The following is a 25,693-nucleotide window of genomic DNA, read 5'->3' as shown; positions in this document are numbered from 1 at the left end:
TAGAATGTTGTATAAATAATAATAATAGTGAGAGGAAGAATAGCAGTCTAAGTTACCTATCTGGTAACAGTAYATATGAAGTGGGGCTCTTTGCACAGGTATAGACTTAAACAAACAACTATATCAGTGTGTCAGTTTCCCCTTATGTAAAATAGTGATAACAACACATATCTCCTAAGGATGCTGTAAGTCAGTGGCGTTTGTAAAAAGGATTTTCTATCATTAGATGAGAGGCACTTTAGAAGTGCAATGAATTAATATTTTGCTCAGTGACACTCRATAAAATATTTTTTGATTAAGAATCTCACCGTTCCCAAGAATTTGATTGAATTAAAACAACCTGAATATCCCAGAGGACTATGACCAAGCAACTTCCCTTCTAATCTCTAGAGTTGCTAAATGAYATTCAGGGTTTAGTTGAGCTATTACATCTTAGAGCAACAGCTGAAGACAACTATGTGACATTTCAGACTTTCATGGGGAGTAATCCTGCAGCACGGTGGGGCTGGATGTCAGTTCATGCTGTGAGAACCTCATGGCTCAGAAAACAACTCACCCTGTGACCTATAGTGTTATCAGACACTCACCCAACTGCAATAGCTTACAGATAGGCGTGCAGTTATCTCAGAGCAAAACGTGAAAAAGGTCTTGTTTTCTTTAGTTTCAGCAAAAAGCATCACTGTGACCTTTGCAGTTTGGTTATACTAGTAAGTTTTGCTGCACAGACCACCTTAAGAAAGTTCTTTATAAAGTTTCTTAGAAACATTGCTTCCTCTGCTATATATTCGTCCTGTGAGTAGGAACTAAGCTCAGGTGATTTAATAATGATGTTAAGCTCCTGGTTTCCCACTGAAGTCCATCTCAGGTTGGTACTGAGTGACTGTGTGATGTTGAGAGGAACTGTGAACCTCCTTCAGTTCCCAGGAGACAGTAGATGTTGACACAATAAATTAGATTGCTGGTTATCTTAGTAGACATACTAGGGAAGTAGTATGTCTAGGAATGGGAAAGGACTAATGTCTGGGCTTCTGGCTCCAGGAGTAGGTACCTCTGGGGCAAGATGGAAGTGCCTTGTTGGGATGAAATGAGGAAGCTTGAAATGCCCATTAATTTCAAATGTCACTTAGAAAGAATGCACCTGTGAGGATCCCATATGCTTTCCTGATTCAGCCTGCCTTGGAGAGATGTTCACCTTTTACTATGTGCTACAATTTTACTTCTCTCTAGGAGGAGAAAATGCGTATGTAATGAACGGTAGGATTTCCCAGGGTGTGGTGTCCCGTCACCAGCTATTAAGAGACAGAAAGAGACAGCAACCTGTAAGGCAACTAGCTGGATGAAAAAGGAATAGCTTGTTGGACCTCAAACTTTCAGCTTCTCAAGACAGGAGAAGATGCATCAACCTGGTTCAGGTGTTTGCTAAGCAAAACAGAATAAAAAAAATAAAAGGGAAAAAAGAAAAGAAAGAAATGACCAAAGAAAAACAGCCTGCTGATTGGTATTCACTACAGTCCCAAAGGCCACTCATTTCTTTCTCCGTTACCTTTGCTGCTAGCTCCCCTTGAGTCATTTCTGCTGTTCCATGACATGAGGTTTTAGTAGTATCTCATATAAAGAAATCCCCATTCCAGTAATTAAGAGGGTTTGGCTTTGAAAATACTTGTCCAAAAGGTGTCTTTTTTTTYCCCCCAAATGGAAAATTTTCCATTTTCATGCCAAATAAGCCCTAGGAAAAGCTAGAATATTTGAGAAGCGACATTCAATGAATTGGTAAGGACAGATCAGAAGTGTAGCTGCCTACCCCAGTGCAGCTATCTGCTTCTTGGGTGAGAGGAAGGAGGACAGAAAGGACAACTTTGGCCGCCTTCCAAACTCCTCTGTGGAGCTCAGTGGGACGCGAAGGGTGGGAAAGGGCTGGCTTACCTGTGAGGCTGTGTGTGGACTATAGGAGTTGGGGAGGAAGGAGATGCCGCCTCACCTGGCTCTTTCTCTATTCTTGTAGTCCCCACCATACCTTCTCATGAATTGGTGGGTATCCATTTTAAATCCAAGATTTAAAATCACCAAGGTCCCGTGGTTGATAAGCCATCCTTTTGCCTTTCTGTTTGTTTTTTTTTCTGCACTAGCTGTTGCTATGTTCTCAGGCATTTTCTTTTTTGAACAAGGAAACAGAAGAAGCCCAAACTATCTGGCTGCAGGCACGCAGGGAATTGCCAGAATATTAGCACTGAGTTCACGCTGATACTCTCCTCACTGCATTTCAGGCTGCCTGGAATAGCACGGGAACAAATGACACTCTCGGTTACTGATAAAAAGAAGATGGAGCAGGCAATGTTTCACGGTGCTTTTTTTCCCCCATTTTCCTCCACTGCACTTCAAGCTGCTTTGCATTCACACGCAGGACTGACACTAAACGGCTGCAGTGGTGAGGATGCTAATGACGGGCATTTAATTGCAGGGACTTTCTCTCACCTGTTTGTTYGCAGTTTGGATTGGTGTGACCCAGCTGTTGCCACGAGCGGATGGATGTATTTTAACCTATGTGAGACATGTTTGCAGGTCTCAGTTTAGTTTTGAGCAGAGAAGCCATCACTTTATGTGGTGCTAGTAGCAGTCCCAATAGCAAAACCAGAGACTGAATGTACACAGAAAAGAAGAAACTCTTTGGAATAGTGTTAAGCTATATTATGGGGAACCTAAAAGCCTTCTTTCTACTGCTTATCCTGTATTGCRGATTTTATGATATTTGGTCTCCAAGGTTAGCAATATTGCTTCTGTTATAAGTTAAGTGAGTTTCAAGCATCTCAGAATAGACATAGGAATTCCTAAAGATTTGTGAGGATAGGCTTGGTGTCGTTCAATTCTTCATATGCYGTTCAGTTCTTCATATCCACCCTCAGGCTTGTTCACACACTGGAGGATAAGTGAGGGTGTTTGTTTTGGAACAAGGAAATTAAATTTGCATTTTGTCTCTGGTCTTCCRTATTTCCTGCAATTTACAATTCTCGGGGCATGGAAAGCCTCTATCCAGATTTATCCCTCTTCACTAAGGTGGGACAAGGCAAACCCATATTTTGTCTTAACCTTTAAGGAAGGAGATTCTTTCAGAAGTAGTCTGAGTAKCAGGTGAGAAGAAGAGCAGTTCTGGAAAGTGACCTGGTGGCAGGGGGAGTGCTGTTATTTCATTCTCAGCCCTTCATATGTATAGATGCTATGCTGCTATATGCTGTACATCCAACCTGGTTATGATATAGCTATCTCTCAGTCTGCTTACATTCTAGTTAAAAAWTGTAGCAAAAAACTGATTGTATCCCAGGGCTGTGTTTGTGCATTAACTGCACTCGAACTTCAGGACAGGTCAGACAGGGTGTAAACATCTCCCCGACTCGTATACAGGGTTTCACAGAAATAAGGAAAAGGTGATTCTAGTAGCTGTTTGGTGGCTTATAAGTCTTACTACGAGAATGCAATTATTCCCTCTGGAAGAGAATTTCATTCACAGCCTAAAGTATTTTGATGGGGGAAAGGGAAAAGCTGGATTTGTTCACTGCAATATTTAGTARCTTGAAAAATGAGGGTATGAAAAATCACTAGCAAATATGTTTATGAGGGGATGTTCCACTCTGTCATGGAAAGTGGGGTGTGTGCAGGAATAAGGGAGGCACCRGGCCTCCCTGCACAGAGGTACCAGTTCTTACCTCTGATATCATACCGTATACACTAACCTCTTCTCCCACAGTTTCAGGCCCTGAAAACTTTGTTTTGCAGTGATCACCACCAGCAGGAATAGAAAGTGCAAGTCCCAAACAACGGAAGCACAAAAATGTCTCTGTTCTGGCATAACTGCACAGTGACCACGGTGCCAGGAGGGAGTGACCACGGCCAACATGCTGTTGATGAAGAGTGGCCTGTTTCCCTTTCGTCTGCCTCTCTTCCTATTAAACAAAATACTTGGTGAATCACATCAGTGTGCTCCAGCCAGGAGACACTGACACACGCAGTGAACTCCCCCATGGGCTCGATATGATTTTTAAAAATGTATTGCCCAATCAGTCGGTTGATGTTACTGTGCATAATCCCAGGGAGTTGGTACATGTCCATGTGTCACTGCACATTTGCTTTAGACAGAGCTCTAAAAGCAAAGTAAAATCAAATGCTATTTATGTCACAGTTATTAGGAAGATAGTAGACATGTGAGAGAGGTAAGGAAGGCAAGAGAGGTTCCGTGAATCTCTRGGTACTGTAGAAGTTCACTTTGTCTGTAACTTTGCTGAAAGAAAATRCATTACCAGCAATTTATGAAAACACTGTACTTCTGAAAAATTCCCTCTCCTCYCCTATAGTGCTAAGGGAGACTTTCATAACAAAACTTAAAGCTAAACTAAATTTGTCTTTTGGTACATCCTGCCACTGAGTACCTCTTTACAGCTTCAAATCTCAGGCCAGAAACACTAAAAGAGGATTATAGAGTAGTTCATACATGTATTTTGTGACTAAGTGCATGCATCCAGTGCATGGGGACACACTGTGCTACCAACTTCATACGTTCTGCTTGAGGCCTGCTTTGAAGTTGTAGTTGAAGTTCTGAGTGAGRTTTGACTAAGGGGAAAAATAAAGATTCACTTCTAATTATATTGCCAAAATGACCTGATGTATCCCACCAGGCAACTCCCGATATTATGATGGAATATTATCTAAGACATTAAGGTTCAAAGGGATGAAACTACTTGTAGCACAATTTTAAATAAAAATACATCCTTTGGGTTCAATATACAGGAATTACACTTGATTCATAATTTTTCTCCAGATAAATTACCTTACACACGCACACAAAAAAAAGCTTTGTAAAGAGAATGTTGGTGTGACAAAACCGGCTCCACAAAAATTAGGAAATGTCAGAATTAGGGTGGCATGTGCAATCTAAGTTTAGGTCCCTTAAGTACTATAGCTTCACCATCCACCCTGCCTTCTTGTCTATTCCTGATGTATTGTGTGGTTTCTGCCTACTTYGAGTTCTTTACTAGCAAGGTCCAATTTTCTCCAGGTACATTTTCCATTTTTTGRCCAGGAACTTTCTATCTGTGCCATCTGCCTCCTGCCCTAGGTTTCCCAGTTAGCTCCCATCCCCTGTTTCTTCCTACCTTGTCACRCAACTACTCCATCCTTCCACCCTCCCATGTGCAGTTCCTGCCTCCTTCTCGAGTGTGTGCATCTCAGCCTCTTCCCAGCTCTTCTCGCAGCTCTTCGTCCTAGTCTCTACCTTCAAAATGTTTTGATTTACATGGCATTTCTCACCTGTATTGGCTTTGAAAACACTTCTTCTGGCAGTGTACAAGGCTTGTACCTGTGTACATGTTGGAAAAGTAATGGTGAAAGTGTATGAAGTTGTGCTGCCAACCACAGCGAGGTCACTGCTGGCTAATGGTAGAGATGTAGAAATCCTCTGAAATCTTCAGTTCATTCTTTATCTGTGTGATGATTTGGTAAATTAATTGCTGAAAGCTCTATTCASTTATTTTCCGTAGTCCCTTTAAGTGGATCAATGTGACTCAGCAGCAGGAAGTACACTATTTTTCCTGCTACTTTTGAATTTCAACACGTAGCAGTTACGTGGATCCGTTCTTTGTGTGCCACCTTTTCTACATCACTCAAGCAAACATCATTTGCAGTAGGATGACACTGATTTCTTCTTCCATCATTTTGTGGTGGATGTGGTAAATGGTATGTCGCTATAATGCAATTTTGTTTTTGGTTTCCTAAACTGCAGCCTGCGAAACAGCTGGGAGGTAAATGCATTCTGTAAATGTTCCTGCAGAGATGCCCAAGAACAGTACCCGCATGCGCGTTGGAAATGATGCGTGGTGCAGGAGCAGTGGTGTTTAAATGGATGCAACACTGCACCACTGGCCTAGTGACCGGGGCTGTGCTGGCTAGCGAGGGTTAAAGGCATTGGGAGCCGCTGTTGCTTTAGGCTGGGGATTTGCAGGAACAAGAGGGGCTGGCAGCTAACCGGAGCCTGTTGCACCACAGGGCAGGAGGCGTAAAGGACATAACGTGAGCTCTCTGTGCATATCTAGAATTGAGCCTGAGAGCAGGTTTTGAAGAGAATTGAAATTTTTATCGAGGGCGTTTAATTGTCCTCCGCTTTGTTTTTTGTCACTTATGTTTAGCTTTCGTCTTGTTGTTTACACACAGCAACATTTACAATCTAAACAAAGCTAATCTAGCCACAGTAAAATCCTGAGCATTTTCGTTTAGCTTTTCTGCAGACCTGATAATTTCCTCCAAAAAGGCAGTCAGTAAGGATCTCCCATTATTTCATTGCATGCACAAAATGCAGCTACGGAACATCTACCGGCCGTCCATGAAGTATTATTACAAATATGTAAACCTAAGCTTGAGTAAAATAAATGAACTGAATTCTTTTGGTGGCATAATATAACCAACTCTTTTAATCACGGGTTTCTCCTTCCTGGTTTGCAACACTTGGGAAGCGTCAGTGTGTGCAAATTCTGGGGCTCCTCAGGGTTTCCAAGCTCTTTGAGACTTCTTTGAGACTTGACTTGTCTCCGCGAAGCAGACGGGGCTTGAAAAACGGCAGAATGCATTTCCCCTCGCTGTTTGGCCAGCGCGGTATGTTAGTCTCCGCACCCGTTCGTTTGTAGGTGCCTCCGCTGAGAGCGTCAGCAGGGATAACAAGCAGTGCCAGCTGCATAGTGATTTTATTGAGAGTAAACAACACCTCGGGGAGAGCGGGGCTCAGGCCAACTAATCATTTGCGGGCGTCACCAAATAAGCACGTTACATCACGTGTTCATAAGGCCACGCGAGTTAYTCGTTGCGAGCGAATTGTCCCACGAACTTTGGCCTTGGGCGACCTCAGAAGAGGTCCGATTTTTGGCAAGTAGGCCAGCGGCGCAGGCGAGCTCGCCGGGTACGTGGTCGGGAGGACGTTAGCGAGGCGCGAGGCACAGACGCGCTGGTGCTCTGCCACGTGCAATTTCCGCGTTGCCTGCGAGCTTGTCCCTTTGACACCCTGCCSCTTAGGGAGTGCGACTGTTCACACGAGTTTCAAGCTGGGATTGAACCTTTGAGTAACCAGCGGTTACTAAGCTGCTGGCACAAACATGCTGGTGGCATGAAGACAAAATCAGGAAAAAAAAACCCAAAGCAAAGCCCCAAACAGTGCATCAGAAATCACGTCGTTTTTTCAAGTCTCATTCAGTCTGGATCTAATTTCTCACCTCTGAAGCTGGTGGCAGCAGGCCAGCTAACCMGCCATCAGCAGAAGCATCGTATCACATGTGAAAACCTGAGTGTACTGTACACTCAGGAACAAACTTGATTTTGTCACACATTTTATGAGGTGAGTGAGCGATGCACTGCTGTTGAGACACAACAGAAGTAAACCTTCCCACGTGGCGGGTGGCATCACCTCATCTAGACCTCAGGTGTCTTGCTTCCAGTTATTTGCTTTCACTGCAAAGCCTGGGAGAAAAGTAGAATTATGTTTTCTTGGAAAGCACAGTCCTCCATGCCTCCCTGAGTAGGTAAAGTATCAATGCTCAACAGGTAGCAAATAACACTAATAATTCAGGTAAAGCCATATAGCCTACAGATGTTTACATTTATTCTCAGCAACTAAAGCTTTGTAGTGGTAATAACAAGACACCTATCATCTCCCCTCTTCTTTCTTGAAGGAACCCAAAAGCCGGAGGCTGTGTGTCTCAGCCAAAAATTGACAGCCTTCAATGCACATCGTGTGYTAGCTGGGAACCTGGCCCCGGGTTGTGAACCCTGCAGCTCCAGCCCARCTCTGAAGAGAGCTGCTTCTCCCTTCTTGTACTGAATCTGCCTTATGTTCAATATATATATAAAAATAATCTCAACCTAGCCAAATATTGACGTTAACCATAGCACCAGTTAAAGCAGAAGCAAAGGACTCCCCACAGCATGCAATTTTATTTATCAAGGCACCTTTCTGTTGACCATGATCCCTCTAAGGAAAATACCCTGATCTCAAACTTTGTTGCTGAAACTTTGGGAAAAGTTTGGACAAAGCTCAGCAGTGGAGGCCTAAAAATCCTCAAAGCAGTTTGGAAAGTCTGCAGCCTTACAGTGTCTCCTTCACAGACCCAAGCAATTGYCGTGATGGTCACACAGCTTCACAGCACCCTTTTCCCTTGCTGTGTGATGCTTTTCAGCCACTGCAGTCCCTGCCAGGGACAGTCATTTTACATGCAGTATAAATTCAGATGCAACGTAATGAGATCTTATATGCATGTAAATCTCTGATGTTCTGCTGGCTTCAGAGGACATACGYTTTCTTACATCAACTGAGGAGCAGGTATAGAGACCAGTAAAGTGTATTTTAGAGATTTTTAATGAATAGTCTCTGTAACTCATATAGTAGGATCAAATAGGAACTGTCAAACTTTTCTTTAAAACTCCTAATACTTTAAAGGCACGTATACTTGTATACTTCATGTTGCATAGATATATGTGGAGAGAGGTTGGTGTGTGTGGGGGAGAGCCAGAGAGAGGGAGATTAATTCTCAGTGAATATTCTATTAGATTTTTCTTCTTTTATGGACACTGCCTTTCAGATCTGGAGTGCACCTCATTTCCCGTTCGCTATTTTCTYATTCCTGTCTGATGGTTTGCTCTTAAAAGGGAAAGTGACAACTGAATGATCTGCCACTATTTCCCTGATCTGCTTTTGCCCATATTATTTCCCTTTGCTGCCCTTATTCTTTCACTTAAGCTACACACAGAATGGTCTGTCACATCCTACACTTGAGAAATATCTCTGCAATATAGCAGATTAGGTTCTGATCTAAGCTTTATTTAAGCCAGTGCGAAATTTCAGTACACTTTGGATCAGGTCCTAAACACTCCTTGCATGAAGGTTCTCCCCTTTAAGCACTCAGAGAACTGCTTATGTAAAGGTACATCCCTATGTCCTTAATATATTGGTTTTCCTTCCTTCAGTGCAACTTCATAAAACTGAAATCTCTAGAAAATGTGTCTGTGTCAAGAACATGYTGAGTTTTGTTACAGCACATTTTGATGATTACATTGATTTTTCCCTCCAGAAAAATGGACAATGCTTAAAGATCAGCAATGTGCTAGTTAACACAGAGGAAACTCTGGTCTTGTATTTTTAGCTCAGCTCTTAAGAAAATTGCTCAGCTTCCTGTTTGCCTTAGTTTACCCATATGAATCCAGGGCATAATGCTTTTGTAAAGGTTAAACGATGCATGTTTTTAAGCACCTGAAGCAAAGAGATTATGTAATGGAGAGAATATCATTTTTTTCTCAGAAGGAGAGAAAGTCTACAGGATTCTCATAGGTCTGACGAACAGAAACAAAAAAGGATTTGCTAAATATAGGCCAACCTTGAAAATCTTACTCTTTGTTTAGGCTCTGATAACAAACACACTAGGTYCATCTTTTCAAAGAAATTATGTAATGAATGAGAATCTTACCCATTCTGTACTCATGCTTCATGGTACATAAACCAAGCGGATTGCCTATTAGACTTGTGTCTCTCCAAAAGAGCAGATGCAGTCTCACTCTAAAGGTATTGTGAAGACACGTCCTTTTGGGCCAGAACACTGTGTCCTCAGTCAAAATCTGGGCCTATAAAAAGCACTGCAAATGGGAAAGCAGTCCGCAGCACTAAGACACCCCTAGTCGCATTCATCCTGTAAAGTTTACTGCAGGAACCTGCAGGTGCAGAATTAATCGATTCCGTGAGCAGGAGACCATGCTGCGAAGAAGCCTCAGCATACGAAAAGACCGATGATTGTTTCAACCATTTATATTGCATGACAAACATTTTGCCTTGCAACTATGCCACATTTCACTAAATTACATGCTTGGTGGTTTGCTGTGATTGTATGATGGCATCACTCACTGCAACCGCAAACCACAGTGAATTGACTTTGTTTCCATGATTTCACTGGTTTTGTTGTAATGATACTCTGACATTTCTGCAGTTTCACGAAAAGGAAATGCTAAACTGGATATAACATAGAATAGCTCTTCAAAATCTTCTTTTCAAATTCTTTTAAAGGCATAGGCCTAAAGGCAGCACTTCTGTCTAGTGTAAATCTCACTGGAAACATAACCTAAGCAGCCCTTCCTGCCATGCTTAGTGGTGGCATTGGACTTTATGTGACCCAGAACTGCAACGCTGTATGGCTTGGTAGAAGTCCTGGGCCAGCTAGCATTTCTAACTGGTTGGTTTAGATTTGGTTGTGGTTGATAATGATGAAGTCTAGTAGTTGCTCAGCCTGTTATTTCTTCTTTATTACTTCAGATGAAGCATGTGRTAATGATATCACCCTGTGAAATGAGTTGGTGGGCATCCATCCAGCTGCTATGGCAGAGAAGACCAGGCCAGGCAGCTGCAAAAGAAGCTTTCAAATTATGATTTCAGTGGGCACAACCAGAATTTGCTAGCACTTGAAAGCTCTTATAAAATTATATTAACAACATCTAGGGTGGCAGCACGTTTTAAAGACAGTTAGTTCTYTGTTATCTGTGATAGTGGAGGTCTGGGAACACCCAAATATAAAATAATTGAGATTATATGCTTACAATAGAGTGTAGTGGGGAGTCTGGTGGGCAGATATCCAAGTAGTGCTGCAGGGAGCCAGCTGACACTAGCCATTAGGTTATAAACTCTGCTGGTCTTGGGCAGGTTTTTCCCTGAGCCATTCCAGTACCTCTACCCTGTCCTCTTCAGCCTATCAATTTCTGGGTACATGAGGCAAAGTCACCCATATTAGTGCTGAATGAAGTGAACACATTCAGATTTGCTGGGATTTAATAGCTCAGTCTGAGCTCTTGGCACAGCTGTTTCTTCTGGTGGAAGCAGTATAGCTTCATTTGTGAAGGCTGTGCTCTGCAATGAGCCAAAAACCTCTTGGATTTCTCCACATCCATGGCACGACTTGTCTCTTGCCAGACAGGCTGCCCACAGAGAGGGAAGGTTGAGTGTACTGTTGTTTATGCTGGCAGGGAGAACGCAATGTCTCATTGCAAGGATGAGAATACATTGCCGTTTCTTAGCTAGATCTGTTCCACGGAAGAGCAGAGAACTTCAGTTTCAAATGCTGTTTATCTAGCACATTTCAAGAGCACTGAGATTAATCCTAAAATGGAGGAATAGGCTAAAGAGAGCTACAGTGAACCAGGGATGTGATTTGTTCTGGGCAGCAGTGGAATCATCAGCTTGATAAGTTTTTGTGTTATCCAGCTGCACTGTTTCAATAAATTAGAGCATTTTTATGACTGAATTGAGCACTGTGGTGCATAGTCCACTTGTGTCATACAGATAGTTCCATATATATCTCCTGCCAAGTACATAGTAAACAATGTACAATGTACGTAGTAAACAAACTACATCCAGCTGGAGTAGTTCCTTGTCCCCACTGTAATTTGTGACCAAAATAACAAGATATGCTGGAAGAACATATACTAACACTATGGCATATATTTGGCTTTTCTGAAAGCGCATCCTCTGAGATTTTGCATCCATACACATATACTCACACACATGGGTTCTCTCTCTCTCTGCAGGGTTGTACAAAGAGAGAGGAACAATGTAAATCTTCCCATTCTAAAAATCTCCTGTTATAAAGAAATTCCTGGTTAGAAACAAGTTTGTACACAATGCTTTTTCAAAGCAGCAGAGTTCTTGTTTGAACCAGATAAATAATCCACAGGCCAGATGTTGATTTGACCCTTCTCTATTTGCAAGTTTAATTTTTAAAAGATCACTAGAATCACTGTAGAGTATTTTTCTCCCTTTTCTCCTATAATTTAGCAGACTGCTTGAGAATCAGAAATAAATATATGGACATTATCTCTAAACTGGTCCAAATTTCAGAGTTCCTGTAATTTCAAAGAAAAATCATCTGTCATCAGTCCCAACGAGTCTCATGATGAGTGCTATTAGAAGCTGAATTGTTACTATCAGCACCTACCTTCCTCAAATATAAAATACACTATTTTTGTGTAATTATATGGTGAGTGAACAAGATCTTTTCAGTTCTGTTTTAAATCCCATAATTTCCTAGCTATGGAGAAACTAACAATTGTAGAGGACTCTCCAGGGAATCTCATCTCTGTACCACCAACGAAACAGGACTTGTTGGGAAGGGAAGAAAGTGGGATTCACATCCCTTCCTTGTCTTTATCAGTAAGTGGAAGGCTGCAGCTGCATGACCTGTTAACTTCATTATTTTTTGGAAGCTTGACGTATGTTTGGGAAACAAAGGCAGGATGAAATCCTCAGGTGGCATAAACCAGCTAAACTCYGTGCTCAGAAATGAGCCTTGCCAGATTACTCCATCAAGGGATCAGACCTTGATCAGTCACAGGATTTTGTTACTGGAATGTACTTCAAACACTTTTGAAATGTATTCCTTCTCTTGAAAATTCACTTCAAGTTTGGTGATCCTCCAGAAAGCATTTGCAAAGACTGTTTTTTAATTAGTCTGAGGTCAGGTAGAGAGGAAAAATCAGTGGAGTTGGCTGGAACTCCAGAAAGAAAAGAGCTTGTTTAGGGAAAAGGAAAACACTTGTGCACTGCAGTTGCCTTTAGCTGGCAGAAAGAAGGGGAAGGAGGCTGGGGAATGAAAGAGGAGAGCCAAGGTGTTTTCTTTCTTTTCTTTCTTTCTTTYTTTTTTAATCATTGACACTGCTATTATAGTTAAGTAATACGGTGATGAAGGCAGTTCAGGTAACAACTTTGGAGGGAAAGTGGTAGTTCCCTTTGGAGGGAAAGTAGTCAGCAAATGCTGCAGACAAAAAAACAGTGTCCACCTACAAGGCAAGAGTTGGATAGTGGCTGCTCATAATTTGGCTCCTGCCAATAGGTGTGGAGCAGTCTTGGAAAAGCTTCTAAAAGCTGGCTCAAGGTACATGGCTTGTGTGTTTACACCTACACATTCCTTAGCTAAACAATGATTCCCTTCTTAGATTTGGGTTTTTTTTTTTGCCTAGACCCTCTGCCCCCTCTCCCCCACACACAGATGACGCCTGTTCCCATGGCTCCCATATCCATGGAGTGCAGAGCACTCTGCATTCTGCCTGGTGATGTGGTTGTGCTTATCTGGTGATAACGCCAGGGTACATTCAGATCACTGTGTATATGTCTTGGACGCCTTTGTATCTAAACTCARTGTTGACCCTATTTTTTGCATAGAAAGGATTTTTGAGGGGAGCCAGTAGTTCACTGGACTGATTTATTTACTCAAGATATTGAAGGGTCACTGAGAAATTATATTATTGCATTGTCTTAAGAGCTTTAAAACTTCTACTTAAAAATTATTTTGTACTGCATACTAAGCAAGAGGAATAGCAAAGAAATGCATGAGTTATACCCAGAGATTTTACTGCATTTGAAAGGAGAAGGGAAAAGCACAGCATGACTTGACTGCAGCAAGCTTTCTCTAGCAAGGTTTAAGATTGCCACCTAGGCCAGTTTTCCTGAGATTGCCATAAGCTTGAACAGTACTGTAAAACTAACATTTCTAGAATAAATAAGGCTTCACATTACATTATCAGGATCACTATCATTATAACTCTTGGAATGCCTTTGTGTGACAGAGTGTTGGTTTTACACCGTGAAGATACAGTAACAAATTGTTTGTAATGAAACATAATGATATTGTAATTTAGAATAAGACTTCCTTCATTTAACCTTAAGCATCAAAAAATTAGATGTCTAGTCTAAGTCTGGGCTCTCTTTGGAGCCAGTGAAGAGAGAGATGTGTCTAGAAGATGATTCATCCTATCCAAAAATAGCTGTCTAGAGTTGACTGGATGTTTTTCCTTTTGGAGATACCTTTTCCTCTCCACAGACTGTAGAGGGAACCTATATAATTAACTGGGACAGGATGCCTGCCTTTTAGATGGCTACGTGTATATGAGAGGAGTCTGGGGTTTATGATCTGAACTGAAAKGCAAAGCTTAGATCTTATTATCCCAAATTATGTGAATACTCTGTGATATAGAAATTTCCAGGCAGTGTAGAATAGGTGTAAAGGCTGGCCTAGGTATACAAACAGTTAAGTTGTATTATAACAACTCTTCGATCTGCTCTTCAAGTTCTTTGGAGTAAAGAGTGTTTAGATCTAGGTTTTGTTCCAATTTACCAATGAGATATGATAATCATGCAATGCTCAGACAGGCATTCTGAATAGTCCGAAAATCTGTGAGGCAATACGGCTACAAGGCAATCATCAGACATGTGCCTAGCAAGGTAGAAAAGCTTGAAGTTCCTCCTTTTAAGGACATAGGTAGGTGTTCTGCAGAAGGCTGCCTGAGTCATTCTTTCAATCTGTACWAAACCTCTTCTTTAAGTTGCTAATGCCACAATACTCCAGTACCCCAAGTTGTGCAGYGTGATGAAGCCCTGTTCTTAGGCATTTAATTTTGTTTTCACTTTTTTCCCTGCTAACAGTARGATTACAGCTAGAGTCTTTGGAAAATCATTTGTTTTCTTCTTGTGGAAAATGCTCACTTCTTTATATCCCAAGCAACACTTGCAGGCCAAGAACCCATATTGCTCCATTCAAAATGATTTCACAATGCCTCTTTGGGAACTGCAGTGTCTCATGCCATTATTTTCTGTGGTCCAGAGCCCAGGCTAGGCTCCCTGCCCCATGATGCAATCCTGTCTTCTCTCTTGGTAAATAGAGATTTATCTTCAAAGAGTTGCTTGCTGATGTACATCCTAGGAGATGCATTTGCTTAGACTGCCCAGGTAATGCAGAAATGCAGAAGGAATAAAGCTGTGAAATAAAAATTCCAAGAAACATTCTGAAGATATTATAATTACAAAAATACTTTTTTGTTCTTGATGGAAATAATCCTATTTTTCCATGGAAAATAGCAACTTGGGCAAGGGGAGGAACGTTTACTTAAGAACTCTACTTCACATTGATAATCTATTCTAACACATGGAATATGTGTTCTAAATGGACTATGGGTTCTAAAATGGAACTTGAAGGCAGATTGAAACAGAATTTGTAAAATTCCATATAAGTCTCAGAGTTGCTTTATATGAGAATGAAATTCAGACTATCCCCCAAATGGATCTGGTCCAAAAGTCTACRAAATAGCAGGCAGAAACTACAGGAAAGTGCAGTCCTTGATCCCACTTCAGATCTGGTCTCTACCTTTACAGTAGCTCAAACCAAGGTCTGCACAAATAATTTGCAGCTGGTGTTTCATGCTGCCCCAACTTCACCCAACAGAAGCAGAGGTGAAGTCCTGAACATCACAGGCTGGCTTTGCCTCTTCTTGTGGTATATTCTCTCCATGTCAAAAGGGGTTTGGTTAGTAGCCTTCTTTGTGGCTTCTCTCTTACAGTCAAAGCTTTGGATCCTGTGTGGKGTAATCAACAACTTGATTTAATCTCTTTATAGATAGTAAAGAGAGCTTCATTCCCAAAGAAAAACCAAAGGAATGTGGTATTTGTATGCRTTACAGTACAATTTCACTCTCCACTGACAAATATGGGTGTATTTGACAAAAACTAAACTGAGCTATGTATATGCTGTGAACCGTCACCCCCTCCCCCCCATAATACAAATGACAGAACTGAGACTCACTGGGGCTAAATACTCTATGAGTGGTCACATTAAGCAAGTTGTAAAGGTAAGAATACAGTCCAGTCATGCAGATCCCACAGCCCCATTCCTCAGGCAGGATAAATACATGCAATCTGTGAGAACTGGGACCAGCTACTTCTTTTCAGGTTCTGGCACCCAGTTGTGTCCCCTAATCTTCCCTTGTAAAAGGTCTTGTGTGAAAGACCTGGCCTTGCAAAGAAGAGTGTGATCTCTCGGTGATGCATGTGTGGATGAAAGGGGGCAGCAGTGTCTCAGCTCTGATGGACATCTCTCCGCATTCGAGAGACACTGATTGTTTTGTGGGATCTGAGCTATGGCATATAGTGTGCTTCTGCATCTTGTGAGAGCTCTCAAAGATATGATTTCCCACTGAATCTTCTGAGATGCAAGCAGACTACAACTGTAAAGTGCTATCATCCACACTGAATTTATTACGTTGACTTTTCATCACCTGGAGTTTTACTAAAATATTCTGATTTCTCCATTTTTATCACTAATTAAAAGTTAAGTGGAGCAGCCCACCTTTTAAACATGCTCCTTTCCTCTTAGCAATTAGCTTGTAAAAATCCCTTTGCGCTCATTAATAGCTASCTAGTCTCCTCTCCTCTCTCTTTCTAGACCCTCTAGGCCAACAGAATAATTAAACTGATCCCTATATTATGCTAACATTCACATCTTCTTTCTGCTTCATCCCACATACAGAATAGCCCAAGTGGCTGTTGCTGTCGTTTTAACACTGGGATAAGCCATGCTACCAGGACCGTGCTGTTTTTCTCAAATCACTGCCTAATCCCTGTGATGATCGCAGACCCAAGAATGGAGTGAATGACAGAGAAAGTGATAATGAGGAAATCAATCATATGAGTAGAAATTCCTTAAAATTAGATGTTTGCTTTACTGTTCTTTGTGAATGATGATGCTTTTCTGACTCGCGGGAAAATGTTTCCTAAAGGTTTCCTTAACCTCTTCAGCAACGCTGTGAGCTTGTCTGCATGGGGAAAATTAGCTGCAGCAGCTAATGCCGGAGTAAATAATTGCACAATAGATATTCCCATGGTCAGCAAGGCACGCTGGCAAAGCTCTGAGTATGAACTGTGTCTGCTGCATTTTTCAGAGATGGGATGCAACACCATGTCTGACTTTCTACATTTTCATTTTAATCACTACCGATATTAGACTTGCTCCCTGTGCAAACGTGATTCTAGGAGGACAGTGAATTTCTTCCAGACTRTCACTCTGGCTTTAGAAACACATTCATTATTCCAGAGTAAAAGTGATCTTTTGTCTGTAAYGCAGCATCAGCACAGAGAGTTATTTCAGTCAGTACTCCGTACAGAAAAGCTTTGCGTCATATAGGTCTATACCAATTAGAGACAACCCTGAACCAAAATTAACTTGCTCTTGTGGATGAGAATGAGGTATCCTTTTGCTGCCCTCTTTCTTCAACTTGCAAACATATCTCCTACATATATAAGTTTAGCTACTTACACTTTCATCCAAAGAAGTCCACACTTTGAAATGCGGTGATATACTTAAAATCAGATTATTTCTGAAAGACTCAGCATAGTCAAGGCCTCTTGAATATATAGCTTTAGTAAATCTCAGCCTACAACAGATTTATTTCATTATCAGACAATTTTTAAGGATGGTTTCGCATAGGTATAGAAATAACATGTTCAGACTGTTGGACCCAGGAGATTTATTTCTAGAATAGATCTCCTGGCTTAACAGGTAAAGATAATCATGCTTTACCCCTTTGTACATAGTGGAATTTGGTTTCCATTGAAAAACACTTATTCTTTCTTGGCGTATATTTAAGATGGCTGTTCTAATAAAAAAATATCTGAATAGTTTTGATGAGCATATTGCATTACGATATACTGATTCTAAAACAGCAGCAGAGTGGCTTTATGTTCCCGCATCATACTGTCTTTTAAGGACTAATGCAATCTGACATTAAGAGCATAAGGAGAATACACAATATTGACATGAGATAAGAATCATCAAACAGAAACAGCTTTTCATGCAGCTGTTTTTACTCAAAACACTTTTTATTTAACCTCATAGCACCGGTATCTGAGCATTATTTTTGGGGTTTATCATTAATATCATAAGCACCAGCTAAAGTACTACTCTGCATTAGAAATTAGGTATGAGAGAGAAAATAAAAAGTGAAAGAAATGTTAGGTCTTCACATTGGCAAAAGATTAGCAGCAAGTGTCTTAATGATCCATACTATTGGATGTATTCTTTGCTTTTTTATTTTTAATGGTCTAGAAAACGGGGTGTCAGTGAGAAAATCTGAAGATGACAAAATGGTTGAAGGCCATGGAGGACTAGGATGACTACGGAAACCTTTAAAAGAATCTAGGAAGGCAAAGTGGATAGGAAGTATGATAGTAACTAGAATCTGCTCTTTTCAAATAAATATAACCAGATTTGGGGAAGAAAAAAAAAAAACAAGCACAAGTGTCAGCTACTCTTAATAGTTGAAAATTATCTACTCTGAAATGAGGAATGGGTCATCACTGCTGACAGTGCAAATCTATGCTTCAGACACAGAGGCATCAGAAACAAATTGTGTGAGTACTATACAATCCAGGATGGAAAACAGGACCTATAAATATTATAATGCTGTTCTATAAACCAAGCCTATTGGCTTATCTGAAATACTGTACTCATTTTTCACTATTTTCTCTTAGACATATTTTGCAGAAATAGAAGGCTCCAGAAATGGGACATTAAAATGATTAAAGCGTTCATAGGAAAAGAACTTGAAAAGACTGGAACTGTCATTTAGAGATGAAGAAAAGAAAAAACAGTGGAGAGAGGTCAATGTATAGAGAGGATGACTTTTTAATTTGGGTTATTCTTCCAAAAAAGAGTAAAAGGAGTTTAATTAAATTGAGCATTTAGAACAGATCAAAGAGGACGCTCCTCCACAATGTATGGTTAATGATAAGATCTTCTTACTAGACTATATAATTGAGGCCAGGACTCATCCTGTGGGGAAGGTCTTCTGTAATTGCCCACTTTTGTGTTTCTTTTCTCTTTTCTGGGAACTTTTGGTCCTGTCCGCTCTCAGAGGTTGGATATGGAAGGAATTGCTGACCTGTCAGTCTTCCTAAATTCTTCATAAACCCTTTATATTTGCACTACATTTTTTTATATTGTAGTTTCATGTGCAGCTAAAAATACTGCCAGTCTGTAAGGAATTAGAGCAGACTAACTGCAGGGAAGGCACCTGTCAACACATTTTTCTTAAATCCCTCTAGGTATTTGATCCTAAACGTAACCAGCTAAACAGCTAAAGGCATACTGTTTTCCACTTCCTTTCTGTGGATTTGAAATTTAAAGACTGACATTAATTAAGCCTCAGAACTAACCTTATGTGCTAAACATTTTTAGACTGATACCTGATATAAGCTTTTCAATGTCACAGTGTAAACAGCTGGCTCTGCTAGTGATAAATTGGAGTTTTCCCTTGAAAACTACTCTGTTTTGTTTAGCCACGAGACCACATCATAGAATCAGTAAGGTTGGAAGGGACCTCTGGAGACCATCTAGTCCAACCCCCCTGCTCAGCAGCATCACCTAGAGCCCATTAGACAGGGTTGCATCCAAGCAGGCCTTGAATATCTCCAGAGAAGGAGACTCCACAACCTCTCTGGACAACCTGGTCCAGGGCTCTGTCACTCTCACAGGGAAGAAATTCCCCCTCAGACTCAGGTGGAACTGCCTGTGCTTCAATTTCTGCCCATTGCCTCTTGTCCTGTCACACGGGACAACTGAAAAGAGTTTGTCCCCATCCCCTTGACACCCTCCCTTCAGGTACTTGTACACATTGATAAGATCCCCCCTCAGCCTTCTCTTCCCCAGGCTGAAGAGGCCCAGCTCTCGCAACCGTTCCTCATAGGGCAGATGCTCCAGCCCTCTGACAATCCTTGTAGACCTACGCTGGACTCTCTCCAGTAGCTCCATGTCTCTCTTTTATTGGGGAGCCCAGAACTGGATGCAGTACTCCAGATGAGACCTCACCAGGGCTGAGTAGAGGGGCAGGATCACCTCCCTCCACCTGCTGGCAACACTCTTCCTAATGCACCCAAGGATATCATTGGCTTTCTTGGCCACAAGGGCACATTGCTGGCTCATGGTCAACTTGTTGTCCACCAGCACTCCCAGGTCCTTCTCTGCAGAGCTGCTCTCCAGCAGGTCAGCCCCCAGCTTGTACTGGTGCCTAGGGTTATTTTTCCCTAGGTGCAGGACCCTGCCCTTGCCCTTGTTGAACTTCATGAGTTTCCTCTCTGCCCAGATCTCCAGCCAGTCCAGGGCTCTCTGAARGGCAGCACAGCCCTCAGGTGTGTCAGCCACTCCTCCCAGCTTGGTATCATTAGTAAACTTGCTGAGGATGCACTCTGTCCCCTCATCCAGGTCATTGATGAATAAGTTAAACAGTGTGGGAGCCAGTACTGAGCTCTGGGGAACTCTGCTAGCCACAGACCTCCAACTGGACTCCACACCACCGATGACAACTTTCTAAACTCTGCCTTTCAGCCAGTTCTCAATCCACCTCAGTGTCCACTCATCTAACCCACACTCCCTGAGCTTGTCTAGGAGGATGTTATGGGAGACAGTGTCAAAAGCCTTGCTGAAGTCAAGGTACGCAATGTCCACTGCTCTGCCCTCATCTACCCAGCCAGTCATTCCATCATAGAAGGTGATCAGATTGGTTAAGCATGATTTCCCTTTGGTGAATCCACGCTGACTACTCCTGACCACCTTCTGTTCCTCCGTATGCTTGGAGATGACATCCAGAATGAGCTGTTCCATCACCTTTCCGGGGATGGAGGTGAGGCATCAGCCTGGAGACTCCAGACTGGCCTGGAGTTGCCTGGGTCCTCCTTCTTGCCCTTTTTGAAGACTGGAGTGACATTGTCTTTCTTCCAGTCCTCAGGCATCTCTCCAGTTCTCCATGACCTTTCGAAGATGATGGAGAGCAGTCCAGCAACAACATCCACCAGCTCCCTCAGTACCTGTGGGTGCATCTCATCCAGGCCCATGGATTTGTGGATGTCAGGCTTGCCCAGAAAGTTTCTAATCCTATCCTCTTCAGCCAAAGGAAAGTCTTCCCTTCTCCAGACTTTCTCCCTTACATCCTTACATCCTTCCACAATAAAATCTCTTGCTTACTTCTCTGTGCACTGCAATCCTTACAAGCGCCTAAATCACCTTGCAGTCTCTGCATACTCAGACACCAGTGATCTGTGACCAAGATTTTCTGAAAAATGTGTCAACTCACCTTGTCTTTTTCTTCATTTTCTAAATAAATGGACAATTCAAGTTGGGCCAGACAAAATGTAGGAGATCTGGGACTGGCAGTGACTTAATATCATCTTCAATCTTACAACTGTCTTATGGAAACTTATTGCCCCAGCTGACTTAGGAACAGAAAACAGCATTTTTATTTACATGAAAAAGCATGATACAGTTTAGAAAACAGTATTGCTAAGGTACCAACGCCCATGTAAGCCAGCGGAAGATTCACATTGACCTCGATGAACTCTGCAGTTTGTTTCTTCACTCCATAAGTGCTTTAGCAGTAATAGCATGGCTGAAATGACTTCATCCTCATTTCAGCAGTTCAAGAATTATGTTCTTCATTTCTATGGTACTCCCTAATGCAACCATTTAAAAATGCCTCTTGTTCTCCTCAGCTATTTGTATACTGACTAGGACTTAGGAATACAGTTTAAGATTGCAAGGCAATGAAATTATCAATTTGTCTGCATGAGTTCTTGGTTATGGTAGCTAAAATTATGACACACATTTTTTTCTGCCTCAAAATGGAAAATGTAAACTAATAAGCTTCCAAATGTTGTCAGACTTTCATCATTTTCAATGCTTCTTGTCATTTTTGTTTGGACAGGGACCAGAGTATGTAAGTGATGGACCAATATATTTAGGTGATCACTTTGAGTAATCTCTGATTTTTCCAAAACTGAATGTTCATTGCTTATTGAAAACAGCTCCATTAAAATAACAGCACCTGGATCAACCATGATCAGCCTTAGAAAAACTCAATTTATCTTTTCACTTGATATTTTTTGCTCTAATGAAATTCCATTTTTCTTCTTACTCTTACTCCAGAAGAAAGGAGTATGGCAGAGCATACATGGATCAGAGAATTGGTAAAGACTGGGATGCTTATACCACTAGGGTCCTGACCTGACTTTCTTCTCAATGTGATTTTACAAGTTGATTTACCAGCAATGGTCAATTTTCAGCAGGTGGAGACGAGTCTTAAACACAAAATAAATTGCAGTCCAATCCATAGGGAACAAAGGCATATGGAGGTAGCACCCTTGTCTTCACTTTTACTTCACTTCACTATTAGCCTCCTAGAGGAGTCTCAGGAAAAGGATCAGCCACAAAGCAGACATTTGTAGGACCATTGGTTTCAGGTCCAAGGCAGTAGCCATGGCACAGGAGGTATTTGCATTGTCACTTCACCTGTTATATACTGGATAAATAAGAAGAAAAGCTCATGAGTGTTTAAGTCAGTKCGAGGAAAGAAAAGCTAAAGCAACTCAGTAGGGATTACATTAAAAAGAATTGACTGAATGCTGTATGCACTGCAAGTACTTACAAGAGATCTTGTTTTTTTCTTGTAGCCTAATTTTGGTGGAGTGATGTACATAGGGTCTCGTCCCCCTGCTGGCACTGCTCTCCAGAAGTACTTTGTCACTCCATCTTACAGCTTCATGCTGCAAACCCATCACTTTCTCCAGCTTCCAGTGCAAAACCTATGAACAGGATGAAGTTATTCGGTCTTATTATTTTTTTTTATATCCTTTGCAAAATGGTTAAGCGGGTTGTTGCTTCAAGAGGTGAGAAGATTTGGCTCTGTGGTGACACCAGAGAATGTCAATGTTGTTGGTACAGATTACCATGTCCCATAACATTTATTCCAATGATTCTTATCATTAGAATTTTATATTAATTACATATTTGTACAGATGCACAATAGGGTGTGTATAGTCTATAAACATTATATGTGTACATATGTATGTAAATGTAACATTTAAGAGAAAAAATGTCGCTGAACAGGTAAATGRCTGCCTTTAGAAACAACATCCATTTTGCTTGCAGAAGAAAGGGATATTGAAAAGGTTTTGCTGTGCATTATTTCTCATGCAATGATTGCTTGTTTGCTGCTCCTGTYTTATAAGCTACTGGCAAACCTGCAGTTGAAGTGGAAATGCTGATATATTCAAATAGGTAGGCAAAGGCGGGCAGATGGAGTGTCCTTTAGGCCAGCAGGAGGTGATGATCAGATTAACAGGGTTGTAATGGCTAAGCAAAGCTATATATATCATAGCTGCCCTTCAAAGGAACTCTCCTAATCCCGTCTAGCCCCAGGAATGTGTTCATACCATCTAAAGCTTGCCTTAAGAGGTAATTTTTTTTAAATTCCAGATCCCTCATAAACCTGGGCCTTATAAACCTGGGAAAGTTGCAATCCCAAAGTTACTTTTGATTTGAACAAATCTTTGATGAGATTTGATCTGAATATCCTCCATGAGAATGTTGTGAAATTTAAGTCCCAACTGTAAATGGATGGTTTTCCTCCAAACATGGAAAGCCATAGCTGAACATCATTTCTGCTGTCAACAAGAGAAACTTGCCTTTAAGTGCCCCGTGGCTCTTTCCACAGATCTTTAAAGATTTTTTTTCACAAATTTTATTAAAATAGTTGTTTAACTCTGAGCATCTTCTCTGAATTATGAAATCATCCCCTTACATAAGTGACAGTGAATAACCACCCTGCCAAAGAGTAGAGAGGTGAGTGTTTCCTGGCATCAAGAGAAGTACCTGCGCTTCTCTTCAGTGGTGAAAAATGAAGATAGTATTCACAGGCTTGAAATCTCCATACAAAAAGGCATTTTGTTGATCTCACCAATTTTTACATTCGAGTGAATGATCCATTTGGCAGTAACAAAGCCAAAGAAGCTCAAAGCTTTCAACTCATGACCCACAAAAGGTGAGAGAAAAGTCAGCTGAAGTCATATGGGATGAGGCAAAACAATTCCCATTTCCTGTCTCTGAAGTCAAGTTTTGTCTTGGCCACTTGCATTTGAATCTTTCCACAACATTAACCCCTGCAGTGTTCTTCAACTGACCTACTCTGATCCTTTAAGGTATAACATGGAGCAACATCTGTGAGCAAATAATTCTGGAGTTTTTTCTTTGAGAATTTCCTCTTGTGGATTTTACCAAGGAATTAGATGGCCTATCTCTTTATTACGGGAGAACCTATCTGTTCCACTTTTGTGGAAGTAATGTTTCCTATAGTTAATATCAAGAAGTAGCCATTTTGAGTCAATGAGCTCAACTTCTCATTGCTGTTTGTTTGCGAAAATAGAGTCAACATTTTGTTCTGGATGTTGAGAAGTACCTTTAAAGCATGATACTAGTACATGTGTGCAGCTGAGAAAAAGGAAAAGACCTGGAAACTGTGAGGTTTTCCCCCAAACCTATGCAGATATTTAAAGCACAGTTTTGATGCTTTATTGATGCTTAATTGATAAGCCAAAGAAAGTTCTCTTATATTTCTGTAGAGCAGAGGGAGCTATACAATTCTCTATAAACCASAGAGACATCCCGCTGAAGCCATGCCTGTTTGCTCTGTGCTTTGCTTTAAGCTTCATTTGTAGCCTCCCATTTGTCTGCTTTTCTTCCCTTTTGTTTTGCCAGGCTGTTCCTGCTGCATAGAAGTCAATAAACACAATTTTCAAATCCTTTTTGCTTTGTGATTACAATATAACATTGCTATTAATTTTTTTTCATTATATTGGTTCATCCAGAGGAATCTTTAAGCCTGTGTTAAGCAGTGAGATCCTGAAGAATCCTGCTACCACTGCTGTTCTTTTTACTGTAAGTATATAACACTTGAAGGGCAAGGAAAGCAGGGGGTGGAAGATGATCCAGTTAATCCTTCAAGATGGCACCTGATGCCACTTTACATCCTTGCTTATTCTTCAACTGAAGGCACACCATACTGACCTGTCTGCTACAGTCACTGCGTTCTCTGAGCTTGAATATGAACTGTATCGGTCCCATGGCAGACCACTGGTGGCTACATGCCCACATGCAGAGTGGCAACGCCTAGGTTTACATTGCGGCACCATCCTCTCCTCGCGAGACTCTGGCGTCATCGCTCAGGGCAGCATTTGGTGAAAGGGTGCTGGCCTTGAAGGCAACTCTTTGTAAGGCGTTGATGCCCAACAGAGAGCTTTTTTCAGACCTGCAAAGCTCCCAAAGTCCCCTAAATCCATTAATTTCAGTAGGCATTGGACTGCAACAGACACAAGACAACACACCTCGCTCTTTTTCCTCAGTCGCCAAACTACAGCATCGTGGCAGGACCTTTAGTGCATTTTTTTTCTGCAGATTAGAGTAAAAACATGCTTATATGTTATCTGTGAGTTGGTCATCCTGGTTCCCCTCAAACACTTGCTGATATGCATAGGAACTACATCAGCCCATAGAGGGAAAAGCAATTGTTTAGGGTGGGACCAGGCGTAACTAGGGGCAATGGGAGGAAACAGAGTGGAGAAACATCTAGGCTGACTATCAAGAAAAACATCCTAACACTGAAGCCTGAAAGGCTGTTCAGTGATCTCCCAGAGGAAGTAGTGGGAGCCTTTATCAATGAGTCATTTCAAACTGTGAAGGACAAAGCTGTGAGTGTAGGGAATAGTCATGTGTTGGCAGGGCTTAAAGGGTCTTTCCCATTTCTCTGCGCTGACTCCTTGCCCTCATCCTTCTGAAAGAAATGGAGCTTGAAAAACACAATGCAAATAGTGATTTCCTCACACACACACATACACAAAGAAAAACAACATCTTTAAGTGATTCTTTGAGATTGGGAGCCCGAGAAATGCTTTTTAAATTAGCTTCAATAACATGACAGATGATAACAAGTTTTAGGGTAATTTTCTTTTTTTCAGCCACATTGCCAGAGAGTGTGTCTGTCCTGG

The 25,693-nt window shown here is 41.4% G+C and overlaps 1 protein-coding gene across 1 annotated transcript in view; it reads left to right on the top strand.

Moving 5' to 3' along the window:
• LMNTD1 (lamin tail domain containing 1) overlaps positions 1–22,636 on the top strand; it is a 178,908-nt gene extending 156,272 nt beyond the window's left edge. The window contains exon 11 of the mRNA XM_085324405.1: positions 22,325–22,636. Within this exon, the coding sequence (XP_085180531.1) occupies positions 22,325–22,462 (138 nt within the window). The 3' untranslated portion in view covers positions 22,463–22,636. The remainder of the gene's footprint in view (positions 1–22,324) is intronic.
• Positions 22,637–25,693: the final 3,057 nt, after the last annotated feature.

This window comes from Rhea americana, unplaced genomic scaffold (genome assembly GCF_003343005.1).
Source record: "Rhea americana isolate MKP2758 unplaced genomic scaffold, rheAme1 scaffold_91, whole genome shotgun sequence".
Taxonomy (NCBI): domain Eukaryota; kingdom Metazoa; phylum Chordata; class Aves; order Rheiformes; family Rheidae; genus Rhea; species Rhea americana.
The sequence above is the reverse complement of the archived record's forward strand: the minus strand, read 5'-3'. Positions and strand labels throughout refer to the sequence as shown.